Source organism: Periplaneta americana, chromosome 15 (genome assembly GCF_040183065.1).
Source record: "Periplaneta americana isolate PAMFEO1 chromosome 15, P.americana_PAMFEO1_priV1, whole genome shotgun sequence".
NCBI lineage: Eukaryota > Metazoa > Arthropoda > Insecta > Blattodea > Blattidae > Periplaneta > Periplaneta americana.
Window position 1 is genome coordinate 1,141,206 of NC_091131.1, and position 17,220 is coordinate 1,158,425.

General features: G+C 36.8%; 1 protein-coding gene across 1 annotated transcript in view; it reads right to left on the minus strand.

Moving 5' to 3' along the window:
• Positions 1–3,051: 3,051 nt before the first annotated feature.
• prom (prominin) overlaps positions 3,052–17,220 on the minus strand; it is a 51,213-nt gene continuing 37,044 nt past the window's right edge. Inside the window, exons 15-16 of the mRNA XM_069848672.1 lie at positions 11,906–11,962; positions 3,052–3,135 (exon numbers count right to left, since the gene is read on the minus strand). Of these exons, the coding sequence (XP_069704773.1) occupies positions 3,111–3,135; positions 11,906–11,962 (82 nt within the window). The 3' untranslated portion in view covers positions 3,052–3,110. The remainder of the gene's footprint in view (positions 3,136–11,905; positions 11,963–17,220) is intronic.

A 17,220-nucleotide genomic window follows, 5' to 3' on the forward strand; every position in this document is an offset into this window, starting at 1 on the left:
GTAACTTCATCCCTCTTAGCCCCAAATATTTTCCTAAGCACCTTATTCTCAAACACCCTTAATCTCTGTTCCTCTCTCAAAGATGAGAGTCCAAGTTTCACAATCATATAGAACAACCGGTAATATAACTGTTTTATAAATTCTAACTTTCAGACTTTATTATTATTATTATTATTATTATTATTATTATTATTATTATTATTGTTGTTGTTGTTATTGTTATTATTATTATTATTATTATTATTATTATTATTATTATTATTATTATTTTGTTGTCAGTCTAACGTGAGGGATTTTGATTGCATCAATTTTCCCTACCAGCCAGTATGTAGCTTGTTGTCAGGAACAGAACACACTCGTTCAACGTCGGGCTTGTCCTCCATTTAATATTTTGTCAGTGGAATAGAATTTGCATAAATTGTCGTCTATAAGTCCGAATTTTTGCAGATGCTCTCCCAAGCAGTCATGTCTTGTAGCTAGTCTAAAGGGGACAAATGCTTCCTTTCTTAAATTTTGTTGGATGACTTCAACTGTTTTCCTTATGTTTGATAGCTTTTCTTTGTGTTGAGAGTACAGCAGTATTTCTGCTCCACATTGACTAGTTTTTTGTTGAGTGAGCTGTGTCTGTTCTCATGCCAGTAATGCTTCCTCATTCCCTGCAGTCCTATATGGGCAGGAATCCACTGCAGAATTATTTGCTGAAATTTTGTGTGGAGTATTTTGTAATTAGATCTTACTCCTTCGATGACAGTAGACTCAAGTGGACTCTCAACTTTTTCTATTGCTTGAATAGCTGAAATAGAATCAGTAAGAATAGCTAAATGCTTTTCTTTGTTCTATTTAGAATTTCTAGCAGGGATATTTGAATAACTGACTATGTTTATTGTTACCCCCTATTTGGAAGACATGTCTACAGAAATTTGGACCTAATACGTATCCATGTAAAGACAGCTGAAATATTCCTTGTTGTTTCATATGATGTTGAGTCAGACGTACTATGTGAACTTTATGATTATGAGATACTAAAAGCAGTGATCAGATCAATTCATCAGTTTTTTGTTTTATTGGTATGTTTATTTAGAAGACTGGAACCTCATAAGTGACACCAATAAGGTATCACTAATGAGGTGGCCAGTTTCTTTCCCCCTCCATTGCATACATCGCTGACTAGTCGCAGCTGTTCGTTCCGTTTCCGGCAGATCTCTCGACGGTACCCGGTGCAGACATGGCTGCCTGGAGATTGAAACTTTAGCACACGTCTTGGGAATCTGTGAACAGGGATTGCTCTTGAGGAACTCTAGACATCATCTTGTAAGATCCAAAATTGCTGTCGCATTAAGAAATAAGGGCTGGTTAGCAGAAGAAGAAATCTCCTGTCTAGCTGAAAATGGTCAATGAGACGAGTAGATATTTTAGCGTACAATGCTGACACTAAACAGGGCATCATTGTGGACCCCACGATACGTTTTGAAGTAGGATGTCATCAGTCAGCCGAGGTCCACCTTGAGAAGAAGTCGATCTATGAGCCTACAGTCAACTATTTCAAGCTGAAATATGCCTAATTCACGTTGAGGTATTCGGCTTGCTCATAGGTGCTCGAGGGACTACACCAGCTTTTTTCGAAGAATTTCGACGGCAGTTTGCTCTGCCAACATCTCTGAGGGATGACATTGTGATAATTGTGTTAAAAAATCCTGCCAAATCCTAATTAATCACATGGTGCCACAGTAATAGCAATTGTAATTTTTCACGACCTTTGCTTTGTTTCCCTTCTTTAAAATTTAATATCTATGTTTACATATGTATGTTAATTTTTTTTGAGCATATACTGAGTCCTTAAGGGCTACCCTCAATGGGGGGGCAGTTTAATATTATTATTATTATTATTATTATTATTATTATTATTATTATTATTATTACAAACAATTGTTCTTCCTCTAGTGAGATGTACTGCCTGATAATAGTTTGCTGGTAATCTCCTAACATTTTGATGGAAAGCAATTAAATTCTGTGTGTAAAATAGTCATTATTTGAAAGTTCATAATATTCATCATTTAATTGAACTTGTTTTAGACACTTTATCAGCGGAAGGTTTAACCTAAAAAGGAGAAGTTTTAGCATGGTGGTAGGACTAGTATGCTTGCCATGCGCTTGTTCATATTAGCGAAAAAACTAATTGTAATATGACTGTGAATTCTTAACCATTCGACATTGCATTTCATCTAATATTCATGGCAAAAAATAATAATGTTCCTATGTCACATGCTGCCACCTCCGAACATTTTTTGTTGCGGGGACATTTAAAAGCACTGGCATATGGGTATTTAAATACTTTCGGGCTTAAAGTAACATCATTACTGCTGTGTTTCTTAACGTGGCTACTCTGATGCCATGAGCAGCAAGATGCTCTTGCCTCTAGCATTGAGTTGCAGCTCGTGAGATGCTGCTACTGCTGCGACTAATTGATTTTTGCTTCAATTGAAGATTGTTGCTGGAGGGTTTGCTGTAATGCTCGCCATTCTTATATTTAGTTTATTGAGATTAAAATAGCTTTCATAACACATCATAGGAGCTTATCAAAATGTCTTTGATTTAAGAAATTTACATTTAATTTATTGTTCGTCAGTCATGCCAGAATTAATCACCCTACAAGTTGCTTACCCCTTGCAGTCGGTGACGTCATTCTAACCCTGCTACCACTTTAAACATGTACGAGATATGAGGCGGTGTAGGTCGCTGTTGAATGAGAAGAGTAAGTCTGAATTAGCCATGGTTTGAGGATGAAAAACATAATTTTGTGCTCGTAACTCAGTATTAGTATGGACTGCGTTGGATTAACCATGTGCACTTCAGCCCCAGAGGTGCTCTACTTCTATAACAATAATTAAAGCTTAACTTATTTCATAATCCTCTTTGGTGGTATTCCAAACCCCAGAATTATTATCCCAAATGTCTTGTCTTAATGAATCACGTCCATAGATATAGTGTCTTCTTCATCTGCTCTCTCCTAATGACTGTGAGTGTCTAGGGCAGAGATAGACTTGGACACAGTTTGCAGGTATGTAGACTGTTTAATTTTCCGTTATAAATATATAGATAAATTGAAATCACTACCAGCCATCAGGTTCAGGAGCCCTGGAAAGTAAAAATGTAATAAATTACTGGTATAAAGAGCAGGAAAGCATTTGGGTGATGAAAAATTTAAGAAATATATCTCAGTGGGTGATTTAGCCTACACTACTGCCCGTGCCTCACTTCCTGAGCTGTTTCTTTGCGGGGCGAGATGCAGAGGGGGGGAGTAGGAGGTGCTGGGTACCGCATGTGCCTACTACCCTACGTACAACACATCGGCCTTTTCAGGATTGCGATGAAAGAGTCAGCTATGGAGCAAGATCAGCCATGGACAAGGAAATGTATAGGCTATCCCTTCACAAAACAGATTATGTCCTCATCATTTCCTGTAACTAAACACTAATACCAGTGGTACACTCAGTCTCTACTCGAGATTATCGACCTAATCGCGATTACGGTTGTCATGTGTACACATCTGTAAACTCTTTCTTCAGTGGCAGTGTTTCTCAAACTTTTTCCACCGCGAAACCCCTTTTAATCTAAAGTGTAATTGCAGAATCCTTGTAATATTTTATTAGTATTTAATAGTTAACAGACAAGTGAAAGCTAGTATCTCAATAATTCTGTTCAGTGGGACGAATGTATTTGCTTTTTAAGCCTGCAATCTGGTTCTATGGCGGAAAGTTGTAGTCTCATTTCTACTGTACTTCTGCATTTTGTCTTTTCGATATTTTGTTTTAGTGAACACATACGCAGAGAATCCAGTGGTGAAAGTGATAAGTATTATGGGTATTTTCCGTTTTAGATGTTCATTAAACATATTATTACGCATATTCTTAGATTATTATTATTATTATTATTATTATTATTATTATTATTATTATTATTATTATTATTATCATCATCATCATCGGTGGTTTCATGTTATTACTGATTCATATTTTCGTAACATTTATATATTTTTATAGTATCCACTAAGTATAAAATAGCCACCGGAGCAGCCCAGTCGGCTAAGGCGCTTGCCTATCGATCCTGAGTTGCGCTCGAGCGCGGGTTCGATTCCCGCTTGGGCTGATTATCTGGTTGGATTTTTTCCCCAACCGTAAGGCGAATGTCAGGTAATCTTTGGCGAATCCCCGACCTCATCTCGCCAAATACTATTTCGCTATCATAAATCCCATCGATGCAAAATAACCTAGTAGTTGATACAATGTCGTTAAATAACCAAGTAAAAAAGTATAAAATAAAATATTTAAATTCATATAGGGCTCACGGAACCCCGGAACATACTTTGAGAAATGCTGCTCTGTGGTAATTCAGCAATTGTCCAGACTCAACGAAGAATGGCCTAGTGTGTATATATATTTTAGGAAATCGCCATCAGAGATAATAGCGATAGTGGTAACCACGATTAGTGTCTCCAGTATTATAAACAGTAAAGACCCCTGCGATAGCATAGGATAATGTTTCCAGAACATGTAATATGTTGCCGTGCCGCCATGCTGCAGCTGACGTGCCGGTCCGAGCAGACCTAAGAGGCGTGGTTATAAGCACTAGGGAACTCTCGGTTCAGGACTTGAGACATGGGCAGTAGATTCTCTGTGGAAAACGCAACATAACGAGGAAGCAATGAAACTTAATTCAACCCATTTTCACTTTAGCATGTGCTCAGCCATCATAACCACCACTTTCGTGTTAGATGCCTGTTGGCAGTAGTACATACAGGGTCTTTCAAAGTAAAGCATAATTGTCATTGAAACTGAATGAAGACATTTTGGACGTGAAGTCTGTAGCTATTTAGATAGGAATGTTTGTTATGGAAACAAAATATTTTGGCGACTATTGTTGTCTTAGTTATGACGTTATCAGGAACACTTTTAAATAACCTATAGTTTTTAATATCATTTGAAAAAACCACTGCCTGCTGGATCACGCCCTGTGGCTGTTTACACTGCCTGCCCAACCAACTGTTATGTGCGAGAGCCACTAGGTGGCAGGTAGTGACTTTGCATATACTGATAATGTTAATAGCGGTGGGTACTGCCTGCCACTTAGGGAAAAATAACTTTGATTGAGCAGGCAGTTTATGCAGCTATAGGATGCGATCCAGCAGGCATGCAAAAAAAAAAACTATTTTTTTTATACAGCCCTTCATTTGTTTTATATAGAAACGCTCTGGTTATGTTTACTATGGTGATAATGTTATTGTTGCTACAGTTTGTTAGTCTCTGTTATGTAAGCAGTTTTTTTATGAAATCAACATAAAACAAGATGTAATTCAGATGATGATGTTTAACGAAACTTATTCAAATCGGCCACCTATTTCAGTCAACTATTAGTAAAATAGAAGCGAAATTCAAAGAACATGATTATGCCAAAGACTGGTACAAATTGATACCATCCTTGTAAAGTCCAACTCTTGCAGAAGTTAATGGAACACGACTTTGACAGACGCAGTTCATGTTCTCTGAATTTCGCTTCTATTTTACTAATAGTTGACTGAAATAGGTGGCCGATTTTGGAGAAAGATATGCACACCACTTGTGTACGTCTTCTGTCACCAAATTCTATCGTCATCAGGATCAGAATTCTCTCATTTTCTGTTACGAACATCTTGTTTAATGTTAAACTGCTTTCGTAACACAGGAACCAACAAAATGTATCGACAATCAATTTGTTACCATAGCATCCATAACCATAGTGTTTCTGTACAAAACAATTGAAGTACTACTGCATAAAAAAATTCCTCGTTCAAATAATAATATTTAGAAAAACTATAGGGTCTCTTTTAAAAATGTTCTCGGTAACGTCATAACTGGCGGAACAATAGTTACAAACATATTTTGCTTCCATAATGTAGTAGGTTGATTTGACTTGAGGTGTATTAAATGAAGCATTAATTAGTTTATCCATGACTGGGCTTCATTTCACCGTGTTTAGCAACCTGAACAATGGCTTTATTCACAGCGGTGAATTAAAATGTTTTTAAGTCTCTCTCTCCATGACAACAATGACAATAGCAACAATAAAATCAACACATTCAATCATTTATAACTTCGTCACATCTAATACATTACAAAGTCAAGGCCTACAATTTAAAATTAAATTTTGATACTAGTAATGGATAAAAGATTGTAGAGCAAACTCGACTTTGCCTCAGGTGCTAAACTTTTCTCTCACAGATTAAATCTAGTTTTACTCTCCTGTACTATAAATTACTATTATTTGAATATCTGTAAAACCTTCAATGTGTGTCCACACCTGTGGAGTAACAGCGTGTCTAGCTGCGGAACCAGATGGCTCGGGTTCGAATCCCAGTCTGAGCAAATTACCTGGTAGATTTTTTCAGGGGTTTTCCTTCAACCCAATATGAGAAAATGCTGGGTGACCATTGGTGCTGGACCCCGGATTGATTTCACCGGCATAATCACCTTCATTTCATTCAGACACTAAATAACCTGAGATGTTGATACAACGTTTTGCAAAATAACCTACTTAAAAAAACTTTAATGTTCGAAAAAAAACCTGAAATAAGTTACATAGAAACAGTAGAAACAATAACAATTAAACAATATCAATTGTTTTGGTGCCCTTCAGTATTTATACAGTTACGAAGGTCATCTATATTTTAACACATGAAAATAAATATATTTTTTTTAAGTACAAGATTTGACGTCTCTGAGGTTTTCATCCAAAATGCCCTCATTAAATTTTAATTGCAATTATGCGCTACTTCTGAAAACTCTGTTTTTTTCGTACTTGCCTTTCACCAAATAATTTCTAGTGCTTCCATTGCTAAGTTAGTCTCGATGTGCGTGGGATTTGCAGTTACCTCTGTTGTTTTATGTTGTTGTGTGAGTTAAAGATTTTTAATTCTCGAATATCTGTGTTTTTTTCGTAACTGATTCCTGTATCCTATTACAATTTATTCTTAAAAGTTTATGTTTAATTGTCTGGATTTTGGTCCTGCTTCACTGACATTCCCATATAATAATTTTGATAGAGGCAGAAGTATATCCTCTAGCTTTCAATTGCCTTGTAATGCAAATGATATGCATTAAATTTTTCACATTTTTAATTATGGTGTGTGTGATAGCATGTAACTTAGAAATTTAAATTTCTTCACTTGTTCAACAATGTCTTTTTCTATTTTACCTTTTAAATATTACACTGTATTTTTATAGTATACCATCTCTTTACTTCTATTTGATAATATTCATACTGTATTGTGCAGCATTGACAGTTTAGTTGATTATCAAATTTGTCAGTGTGAAATCTGTTTTATTAAGAGAAGGTGAATAAAATTTTAGAGATTTCGTTCATTGATTATTATTTGTAAATACGTGTAGCCTACATAAACGATAACTGAACTATATATTTGTACTGTATACAGGGATTTCCAGCATGTTCTTTTGCCGTGAATAGGGTGCCAGGCCAGAATGTCGAATGACACATTGTCAGGCCAGTTTTGTCGCTCAAACTACGCGACATATTTCAATGATCGACAAACAAAGAATTAATGTATCTAATGTTGGAGCAGGTGACGTCATCTAGTGATACCGGGAGAGGGGAATTTGTGGCACAAACTGTCAGGTCGCATGGCTGCTGAAGCAGTGCAACTCGAGAATGTGAAATGATAGAATGTTCGCAGTGGTGTCAAATGATTCGTAATGAACAAGGCTATAATCTCAATTGAGCAACAATCAGCAGTTGACAAGTTAAATCGGAAAGATTCGTGAGCGAAGGTGAGTGAAGGAAGGAAATGCACAATGTGGAGGCACATGCAGTGCAAATGGGAGCGGGCATATAAGCATCGGGCAGCAAGTGATGGTTACTATAGCAACTGACATGTTTACTCTCAATGCAGACAAGTTGGCTACTCCCAGGAGTCCAAGCACAGCGAAGATGTACTGGATTTTTAGGGTATCTGGAACGAAGAGATGTCACTGCTGATGTTTACCTTAACAGCTCCATAGAGCTGGAGATACAGCTTGCGTGAATTTTTTTCAGTTAGAACAATACAGTATAGAATTCAAGGTAAATCTAGTTTCCCAGGAGATTTATCTGTGGGACGTGGTATAGTTAAACAGGAAAATACACTTGTACAAGTTGAACCTGCTGATATGAAAAATGTAAGTATTACATATGACCATAAGCACCACCAAGCAGAGTCCCACAGTCAAGACTTCCATCAGGTCTGAATCAACACGATCTTCATATAGATTGTGCTGCATGAACAGACTCATGCTCAGTCTCTTTACATTTAACCTAAATAGTGCGGGAAGTTGGTCATGTCGTCACTTTTTATGCACTTCCCCAAATTCATAGGGATAATAATAATATGACAGTTATAAGAAGGTTTAACACGGGAAAAAAGTCACGTGTATTCGCCACTTAGAATTTTGAGCAGAGGCTTGTGGGGATGAGATTCAATTTCTTTTTCTCTTCTGTTAGCGTACCAGAGCACAGCATGTCTCACAGACGCAGCGATGGTGCAGGTAACTGGATCAACAGAAATCCGTAGTAATATGAGCATTTCTAACTTGAGTTACAATTTTGTCATTGAGCTGAGAGCTCTTCCAGACTGCTGGGCATGTTGCTATCGTGTTTATTTTCAGCATTCTGGAGCCATTATCTTATTTCTAGAGTTCTATTGGATTTCCAAGACTGCAGCATAAATAAGACAATGGAAAAAGTCTGTGTAATAGTTTGTAATCAGATTAAATGTAGCGGTAGCCTTAACCATTTATGTACAGGGTGAGTGAGGAGCAATTGTACACGGTGTGAGGGGAGATAATGTTGGTGATTCTGAACAAAAAAGTTTATATGAACATATGTACTGTTCTTAACGGTTTCGGAGAAAACTAATGGAAACAATGAGGAACGGGAAAAGTAAATTAAAACATTGTTACCTTATGTCCTATTTAATTGTGTAGTTTTCTTTACAGAGCATGTTCAAAAAGTCGACCGTCAACAGCTGCTGTGTTGCTGATCTGAGCTGATTCGGACATTCCTTTACTTGAGCACAAGCATGTAAAATACGAGCAGAAGTTCACCCCTTTGCGCTTGTGGACTTCACTCTTAAGCCAACCCCACTCACAGTAGTCCCATAGAGTAAGGTCGGGTGACCTCAGTGGCCAAGAAACGACTCCACCGCGACATCCAATGGCCATGGTGTATTGAATGGCCAGTAATGACAATACTACATTGATTAAAGTTCACGTTAACACTTTGTTTGTTAAAACCATAAAATTACTTAGTCATACATTAAAAAGTGTTAAAATTTAAAAAAGGTATATACCTTCGACAGACGGCCCGTTTCGACATTATGTCGCGTCTTCTTCAGTGTCTCCTGAACTACTGGCGATCTTGAATTCTGCGATATGCATTTGTCGATAGTAGGGGTGGGGGTATGTTGCTCTTATGGTGGGGGCTGGCTGTTTGTGTGTTATGACGTATCATGACGTCAGATAATGTGTGGGTATTGAATTATAATTGTGTGTTAAGTATATGTTGTGGGTATGTTATGTATGTTTATATATTTCGTATTGTTCTAAGATGTTTAACTGTGAACTTTTTGGTGTGATGTGTAAAATTTCCATATCTGTTTCTATATTATTGTAGTCATGGTTATTGTTGATAATGTGGTCTGCATAATTTGATGTGATGTAGGGTTTGGTTATAGCTTTAATATATTCATTATATCTTGTGTGAAAGGATCTTCCTGTCTGTCCAATGTAAAAATGTGGGCAACTATTGCATTTTTATTTGACGTCATGATACGTCATAACACACAAACAACCAGCCCCCACCATAAGAGCAACATACCCCCACCCCTACTATTGACAAATGCACATCGCAGAATTCAAGATCACCAGTAGTTCAGGAGACACACAAGAAGATGTGACATAACGTCGAAACGTACCGTCTGTCGAAGGTATATACCTTTTTTAAATTTTTAATACTTTTTAACGTATAACTAAGTAATTTTAGGTTTTAACAATACTACAACCTAATGTCCGCGTACGAGTGCTGATGAAGTACTTGAGGTTGACGCCCGTGATTTTGAAACAGCTGTATGTCCGATACTATTAAGAACTGGACATATGTTCATATAAACTTTTTTGTTCAGAATCACCCCTCACACCACGTACCTTTCCTGCTGGCTCATATGCCATATATATGTTGGCTGAGTGTTTTGATATAAGGAACCTATGGTCTTATTACTGAGTAACGTGTTGTCGATGTGTTTACTTGTAGCATTTCGTTTGGGCAGTGATTAGATGGGTTCTGCTAGATTACAAGGAAACATTAAAATGTAGTCAACTAAGTTCTGAAGCAGGTACTGTAATACAATACAAAAATTACATGAGCAATGAAACAAACCTTAGAACAAAACGCATACTTGTTTGTTAAACACTTCAGTGTACAGTACACTGTGTACTCTTCACTTAGTTTAAAGCAGCTGTTCAAAATGTGGACTGCCATGATCTCTACAAACTGTACAGCGACGCACCATGGACTGTCGCATACGCTCTAGCTTCCCAGGCGATTGGCGCACCTCTTCAGAATCCTTGCAACCAGATCCATTTCAGTGTCGACTGGAGTCTGTAGAGATCATGGCAGTCGACATGTTGAACAACTGCTTTAAACGAAGTGAAGAGTACACAGTGTACTGTGCAGTGAAGTGTTTAACAAACAAGTATGCGTTTTGTTCTAAGGTTTGTTCCATTATTCATGTAATTTTTGTATTGTATTACAGTTTATGATATTACAGTACCTGCTTCAGAACTTAGTTGATTACTTTTTAATTTTTCCTTGTAATCTATCAGAATCCATCTAATCACTGCCCAAACGACATGCTACAAGTAAACACATCGACAACACATTACTCAGCAGTAAGTCACCGGAGACCATAGGTTCATTATATCAAAACACTCAGCCAACATCCCTGAACAACTTTTGAAAGCATATATGTATGATGGGACATCAGGAATGGAAGAGTTAGAATCTAAATTGGCAAACGAAGATTTATCTAATTATGGTTCGTGCAAAGTGATACATTGTGTACATAAGAACAACATAATATAGTTCTGTACTTAGCAATGTCTGCATAGTTTTTGGAGGTGACTGTACACGGCTACTGGGGACTGTATGTTTACTCTTATGACCCATCCAAGACATCAGTCGATCTTGCTCTGGGGAGTAACTCGCTCTTAAGTTCAAATTAACAAAATCCATCTGCCAAAATCTCTTGATCCGACAGCATAATAGCTACATTTTCTGAGTTCATTTATAGCAGCATTGCTCCCCCTCCCCTCCTCAGAGACATCACTTTATATTATGATGGTAAGGACCTATATGGCAACACTGTATTCACTTGCCTTGTGGCACTGTGACGAATTCTTTTTCTATGGAAATGGGTAGATGGGAGTTCAAAAATAGACATTATGGAACTGTCAGACGTCTGTTCGTTGCTTGACAAGTAACCCAATCAGGGCCAAAGTTAGGTAGGATTAGTGACACAAGTGAATGTTACACCCTTAGCCCTTTGTTCCAAAGCTAAAAATATCAGTTGGGAGAATTTGGTCCAGCTAATATTGGGAGATACTACCTCAGAGTCATTGCAAAACGTCAAAACGTGTTCAGGGGACATAAAAATGTATTTCGGTGGAAAACAAAATTATTTTCTCATTATTATTGTAAGAAGCGAACAGGCCTATAAGTCCACATTGTGGTCCAGACGCATCTTCGGACTGGTGTGGGTAAGAACTATTGCTTCCTTAGGACAATCCCGGTTTTCAGAGTCAAAATTATCCTTGGCAGTCCTTACCCAGGGGTCGTCCATGGTGCTCCTTGCTCAGAAATCATCAAAGTTTCCGATGGACTCCTGAAACCAATATAAGTAGGCCTAAAACATTCTGTGAGACAGATAATGCATTGATACTTGCTACAAGCAGCAGCCCCATAACTTCAAGCCTTCAGGCTTAACAACATATCTAGTATATTATTGTAAATGTGATGTAGGAAACAAGCCTTGTTGTTCGTAAATCGTAATTTGCTGAATTGTATAAAGTTGTGGTTTGGCTTGGATTAGAGAATTACATTTCTCATTGAATCTTTGACAGGCTGATTGAAGAGCCACATAATGATGTAGTACATCTCTTGCAATAGAGGTCAGAGCACATACTTCCTGTTAGAGTGTAAAAAGCCTAACAACATGTCATTCAGAAGAAAACGTTGAACATTTAATTAAAGTATATAATGTACTGTATATATTTGGCCTTGCGAGAAGTTGGCTTGGCCACTGCGTACCACATAGTTACCTAAAATTATTTGTAGATAGAATAGGTTAAAAGTATAACTCTAAATTCATAGAAGTCAACAATGATGATGATTATTATGATAGGAAGTTTCTTCTAGTTTGGCAATATAAACCTGGTGAACATCGCATCGAGTGGAGGAGGAAGACTTACAAATGGAGACGAACATGTCTGCTCTTGGCATCCAGCCTAGATTCTGCTGTTATGAACTTAGAAAACACTTCAGTTTGTATTGCAAAATGGAAAAATGTTGTTGTTGTTGTTGTTGTTTTCTAATGCCAGGCGTTTGACAATAAAGTCATTTGATCTCTTGCACTCCAATATTTTTCAAAGATATTATCATGGTCAGCCACTGAAGCACAGATTTTTAGGTGTTCCGAATCCATTTCTTGGTTTGAGTTGCACAATGGGCAGTTAGGGGACTGATATATTCCAATTCTATGCAGGTGTTTGGCCAAACAGTCATGGCCTGTTGCCAATCTAAATGCAGCTACAGACGATTTTCGTGGTAAATCGGGAATTAACTGTGGATTGTGATGCAGAGAGTTCCATTTTTTCCCTTGAGATTGTGCTATCAAATTTTGTTTGTTGAAGTCTAAGTATTTTTGTAACCACGTAGGATGATTGCATATTTACATTTAAATCGTACACTTTGTACAGCATGTTTAGGATGACTTATGCGTATAGTTTCAATCGACATTGGTTTAAAACTTTGTTAGTTTTTCTTCAGCAGGCGTATTGGATAGCTGTCCAAAAGTAAGAGTGAGCTGGATGAAGAAGAGAAGCTTGAGGAAGAAAAGGCAGGGAAATTGTTGATAACATCTGCCTACACATGAGGAATGGGGATTCCTCAAAGCATTGAACCAGACACGAGAAAAGGTTTCAGCTGATTTACTTGGAAGATGAGATGAGCTCTTTGTGACTCCTCATAAATACTAAAGATTTGTTAAGTTATGTATTTAAATATGATGAAAATGACGAACATCACGTCGAAACTAGTCAATTAAGTTAAAATATCATCATAGTCCTATAAATAATAATAGAAATGTCTCCGGAGTTTCACTATGGAAGGTAAGGGATTACAGAAAAAGCTGAAGTCTTTTTTTTTATGGAGATCTTAGGCAGGGTGACCAGACATCCTGCTTTTACTGGGACAGTCTTGGTATTTGATACTTCATCCTGGTGTTCCGGAAAGTTTTCTTGGGATGCGAAAATGCCCCGGTTTCCTTGCACGGTGAAACATGTTCTGGTTTCCTTGCGCTGGTGAAAATGTTTTGAGAGTGATTTTATTTTTCTGTGAAATGTAATGCGATTTGCTGAAAGTATGTTGGCAGCTGCATTCAGATTCCAGAATTTATAGCAACTATCAGAGGATGGTCAACTTGATTTGAAACTACGTATACAGTAGAAAACAAAGAGGCTGCTCTGTCTGATGTGCGCTATTTTAAAGTAAGGGAAACATCACTGTAGAAAAATAGAAACTTGTAATGATGTTTGTTTCATTAATTGTGCGAAGTACATCAAGATGGACCAACAGGACGAAGTTCAGATTATTACTCTCAAGAAGAAATTAGTGTGGGATGAAGTGGAAAGTGTAAAGCATTATCAGAAAATGTCAATGAAAATTGTTGTGTATGAGTTCACTCATATTGGAGATCATCAGTGCGGTTTTAGACGTAATAGATAGACTATTGATCAGATTTTTTTGTACTCGACAGATATTGGAGAAAAAATGGGAGTATAAGGGTACAGTACATCAGTTATTCATAGATTTCAAAAAGGCTTATGACTTGGTTAAGAGAGAAGTTTTGTATAACATTCTTATTGAATTTGGTATTCCCAAGAAACTAGTTTGATTAATTAAAATGTGTCTCAATGAAACTTACAGCAGAGTCCATATAGGCCAGCTTCTGTCTGATGCTTTTCCAATTCACTGTGGGCTAAAGCAGGGAGATGCACTATCACCTTTACTTTTTAACTTTGCTCTAAAATATGCCATTAGGAAAGTCCAGGATAACAGAGAGGGTTTGGAATTGAATGGGTTACATCAGCTTCTTGTCTATGCGGATGACATGAATGTGTCAGGAGAAAATCCACAAACGATTAGGGAAAACACAGAAATTTTACTTGAAGCAAGTAAAGAGATAGGTTTGGAAGTAAACCCCAAATAAACAAAGTATAAGATTATGTCTCGTGATCAGAATGTTGTACAAAATGGAACTATAAAAATTGGAGATTTATCCTTCAAAGAGGTGGAAAAATTCAAAGATCTTGGAGCAACAGTACAAATATAAATGACACTCAGGAGGAAATTAAACGCAGAATAAATATGGGAAATGCCTGTTATTACTCAGTTGAGAAGCTTTTGTCATCTAGTCTGCTGTCAAAAAATCTGGATTTTTAGAATTTATAAAACAGTTATATTACAGGTTGTTCTGTATAAGTATACAGAAACTTGAACTCTCACTTTGAGAGAGAAACTGAGATTAAGGGTGTTTGAGAATAAGGTTCATAGGAAAATATTTGGTGTTAAAAGGGATGAAGTTACAGGAGAATGGAGAAAGTTACACAACACAGAACTGCACGCATTGTATTCTTCACCTGACATAATTAGGAACTTTAAATCCAGACGTTTGAGATGGAGCAGAACATGTAGCAATATGGGCGAATTGAGAAATGCATATAGAATGTTAGTTGGAAGAATTAACAAGGAGGCAAATTCTGTGGATTGAGAAATGATGTCAGAGTGGTTGACTTCGGAGAGGCCAAGACTATTCGCCTAATGACATTTTCAGTGGTGACGAGACTGGAGTATTCCATCAATTAGCGCCAGATAAAACATTGAAGTTTAAAGGGGAAAAACGTGTTGTTGGTAAAATCTCTAAATATACGGTGGCATTGTGGACGTGCGCTAACATGTCAGGCTCAGAGAAGAGAGAATGTACTATGAAATTTGCTATACTGTATCTGTTTATTTTTTTTTAAGATAATAAGTACTGTATTGCATGCATAAGGGTACAGTATTATTTTAGTTATGTTAGTTTCCTTTCTTCTCAATTGAACGTTTATTTCTTTATTCTTTATTTATTGCTAGAAACAGTACTATGTGTATAAAAACAGACACTTCGGTTTTAGTGAACGAAATATGCTCATCATCAGAGGTTCACTATAACTGGAGTTGACTGTAGTTACCGTACTCTTATTTCTTTTATCAGAGCAGCATAAATTTGTAGTTGTAAAGCTTGAATTTTAGTTTGTAAAATTTGTATTTGATATCTCCCGTCTAAGAAGTGTCCCGGTTTTTTATTTTCAACATCTGGTCAACCTAGGAAAGTAGGCTATGCTTTGTTGTTAACCTCACTTTTGATTTCCATCCTATACAGGTTATAATTATAAAGTTTTTTTGTTTAACGTTCCCATTCGTGCAGGCCAAATATTAGGTACTGGTGTGCCATTCCGAACGAGTATTAAGTAGGCCTATGTACATTTCCTAGGTTTAGAACTTTGGTTGGTGATTAGCAGGGAACGGATTTATATGGACTAAAAATATATGAAATATGTAAATATATATGTAGTTATTTTTACCAAAATATGGAATTAAATATGGATTTTTACCAAAATATGGAATTAAATATGGACTTAAAATTATAAAAAAATGACTATGTACGTTAAATATTGGTACATTTTAATCAAACTAAACAAAAAATATAATGGACGTACCTTATCTTCCAATGTAGTTTCAACAAAACACAATTTTTATTGTCTGTTACCATAACAATAGGTTACAAACATTTCTTTCAAGTGCTGAAAAGTGAATCTTCTTCTATTGTCTCTGAGGATAGATTTATACTGACTAAAAGAGCGTTCGACGTCACAAGAAGTAACTGGTACATAATTCAATTTCACAATGTCTGCTGGGGATAAGTCCAAGTTAATCTTCACTGTTGATTCACCACTCATCACAGCAACAACCTTTTGTAGTTCTTCATATCCAGGGTTTTTTGAAAGTACAGTGTCCACCTTAGCTCTTACTGCATCTGCAACTTTACCTCTACCACGATTCAGTTGTTCCACAGTACTATTTATAATTTCAAAACTTTCAGATAGTGAAAGGTGCCTATTTTGGAGACTTTTGAGCGTTTTTATGATGCATGAAAATGTATGCTGAATGTGAGCTAAGTCATTCTTCACACTTATGTCACAGGTAACTGTTTTCGCAGTATCAATTGAGACTGCATCTTCAGAGTCCAATGCAAGGAGAACATTGTTAATAGAGTCTATATGTTCGGCATAATATTCAACTGCTTCTAGCCATGTACCCCATCTAGTTAAAATTGGCTTTGGTGGCAATGGAATTTCAGGGTACATTTCTTTCAACACGTTAACTCTACTGGGAGCTTTGAGAAATACTTTTTTCACTGATGAAATCAACAAATCTACTTTAGGGAGATTGTCTCTGACCACTTCTGCCACACGATGAAATGCATGCGCCACACAAGTAAAATGAGTCAATTTAGGATATACAACAGATAATGCTTGTCCAGCTTTGACCATATAAGGGGCAGCATCGCTAATAAAGAATAACACATTATCGTACATAATACCCTTTGGCCACAGGATACCCATAGCTTCGTTGAACAGTTTAACTATAGTTTTGTTATTGCACTTTTCTAGAACATCACAATGTAAAAGAATTCGTTCAGAATATTGTTCACTTAACAAACCGATAACTACATTACCAACAAGTCTACCTTCTTTGTCGGGAGTCTCATCAATGGAAACCCAAATTGAACTATCTTTAATTTCATCTCTTATCTTCTGTATT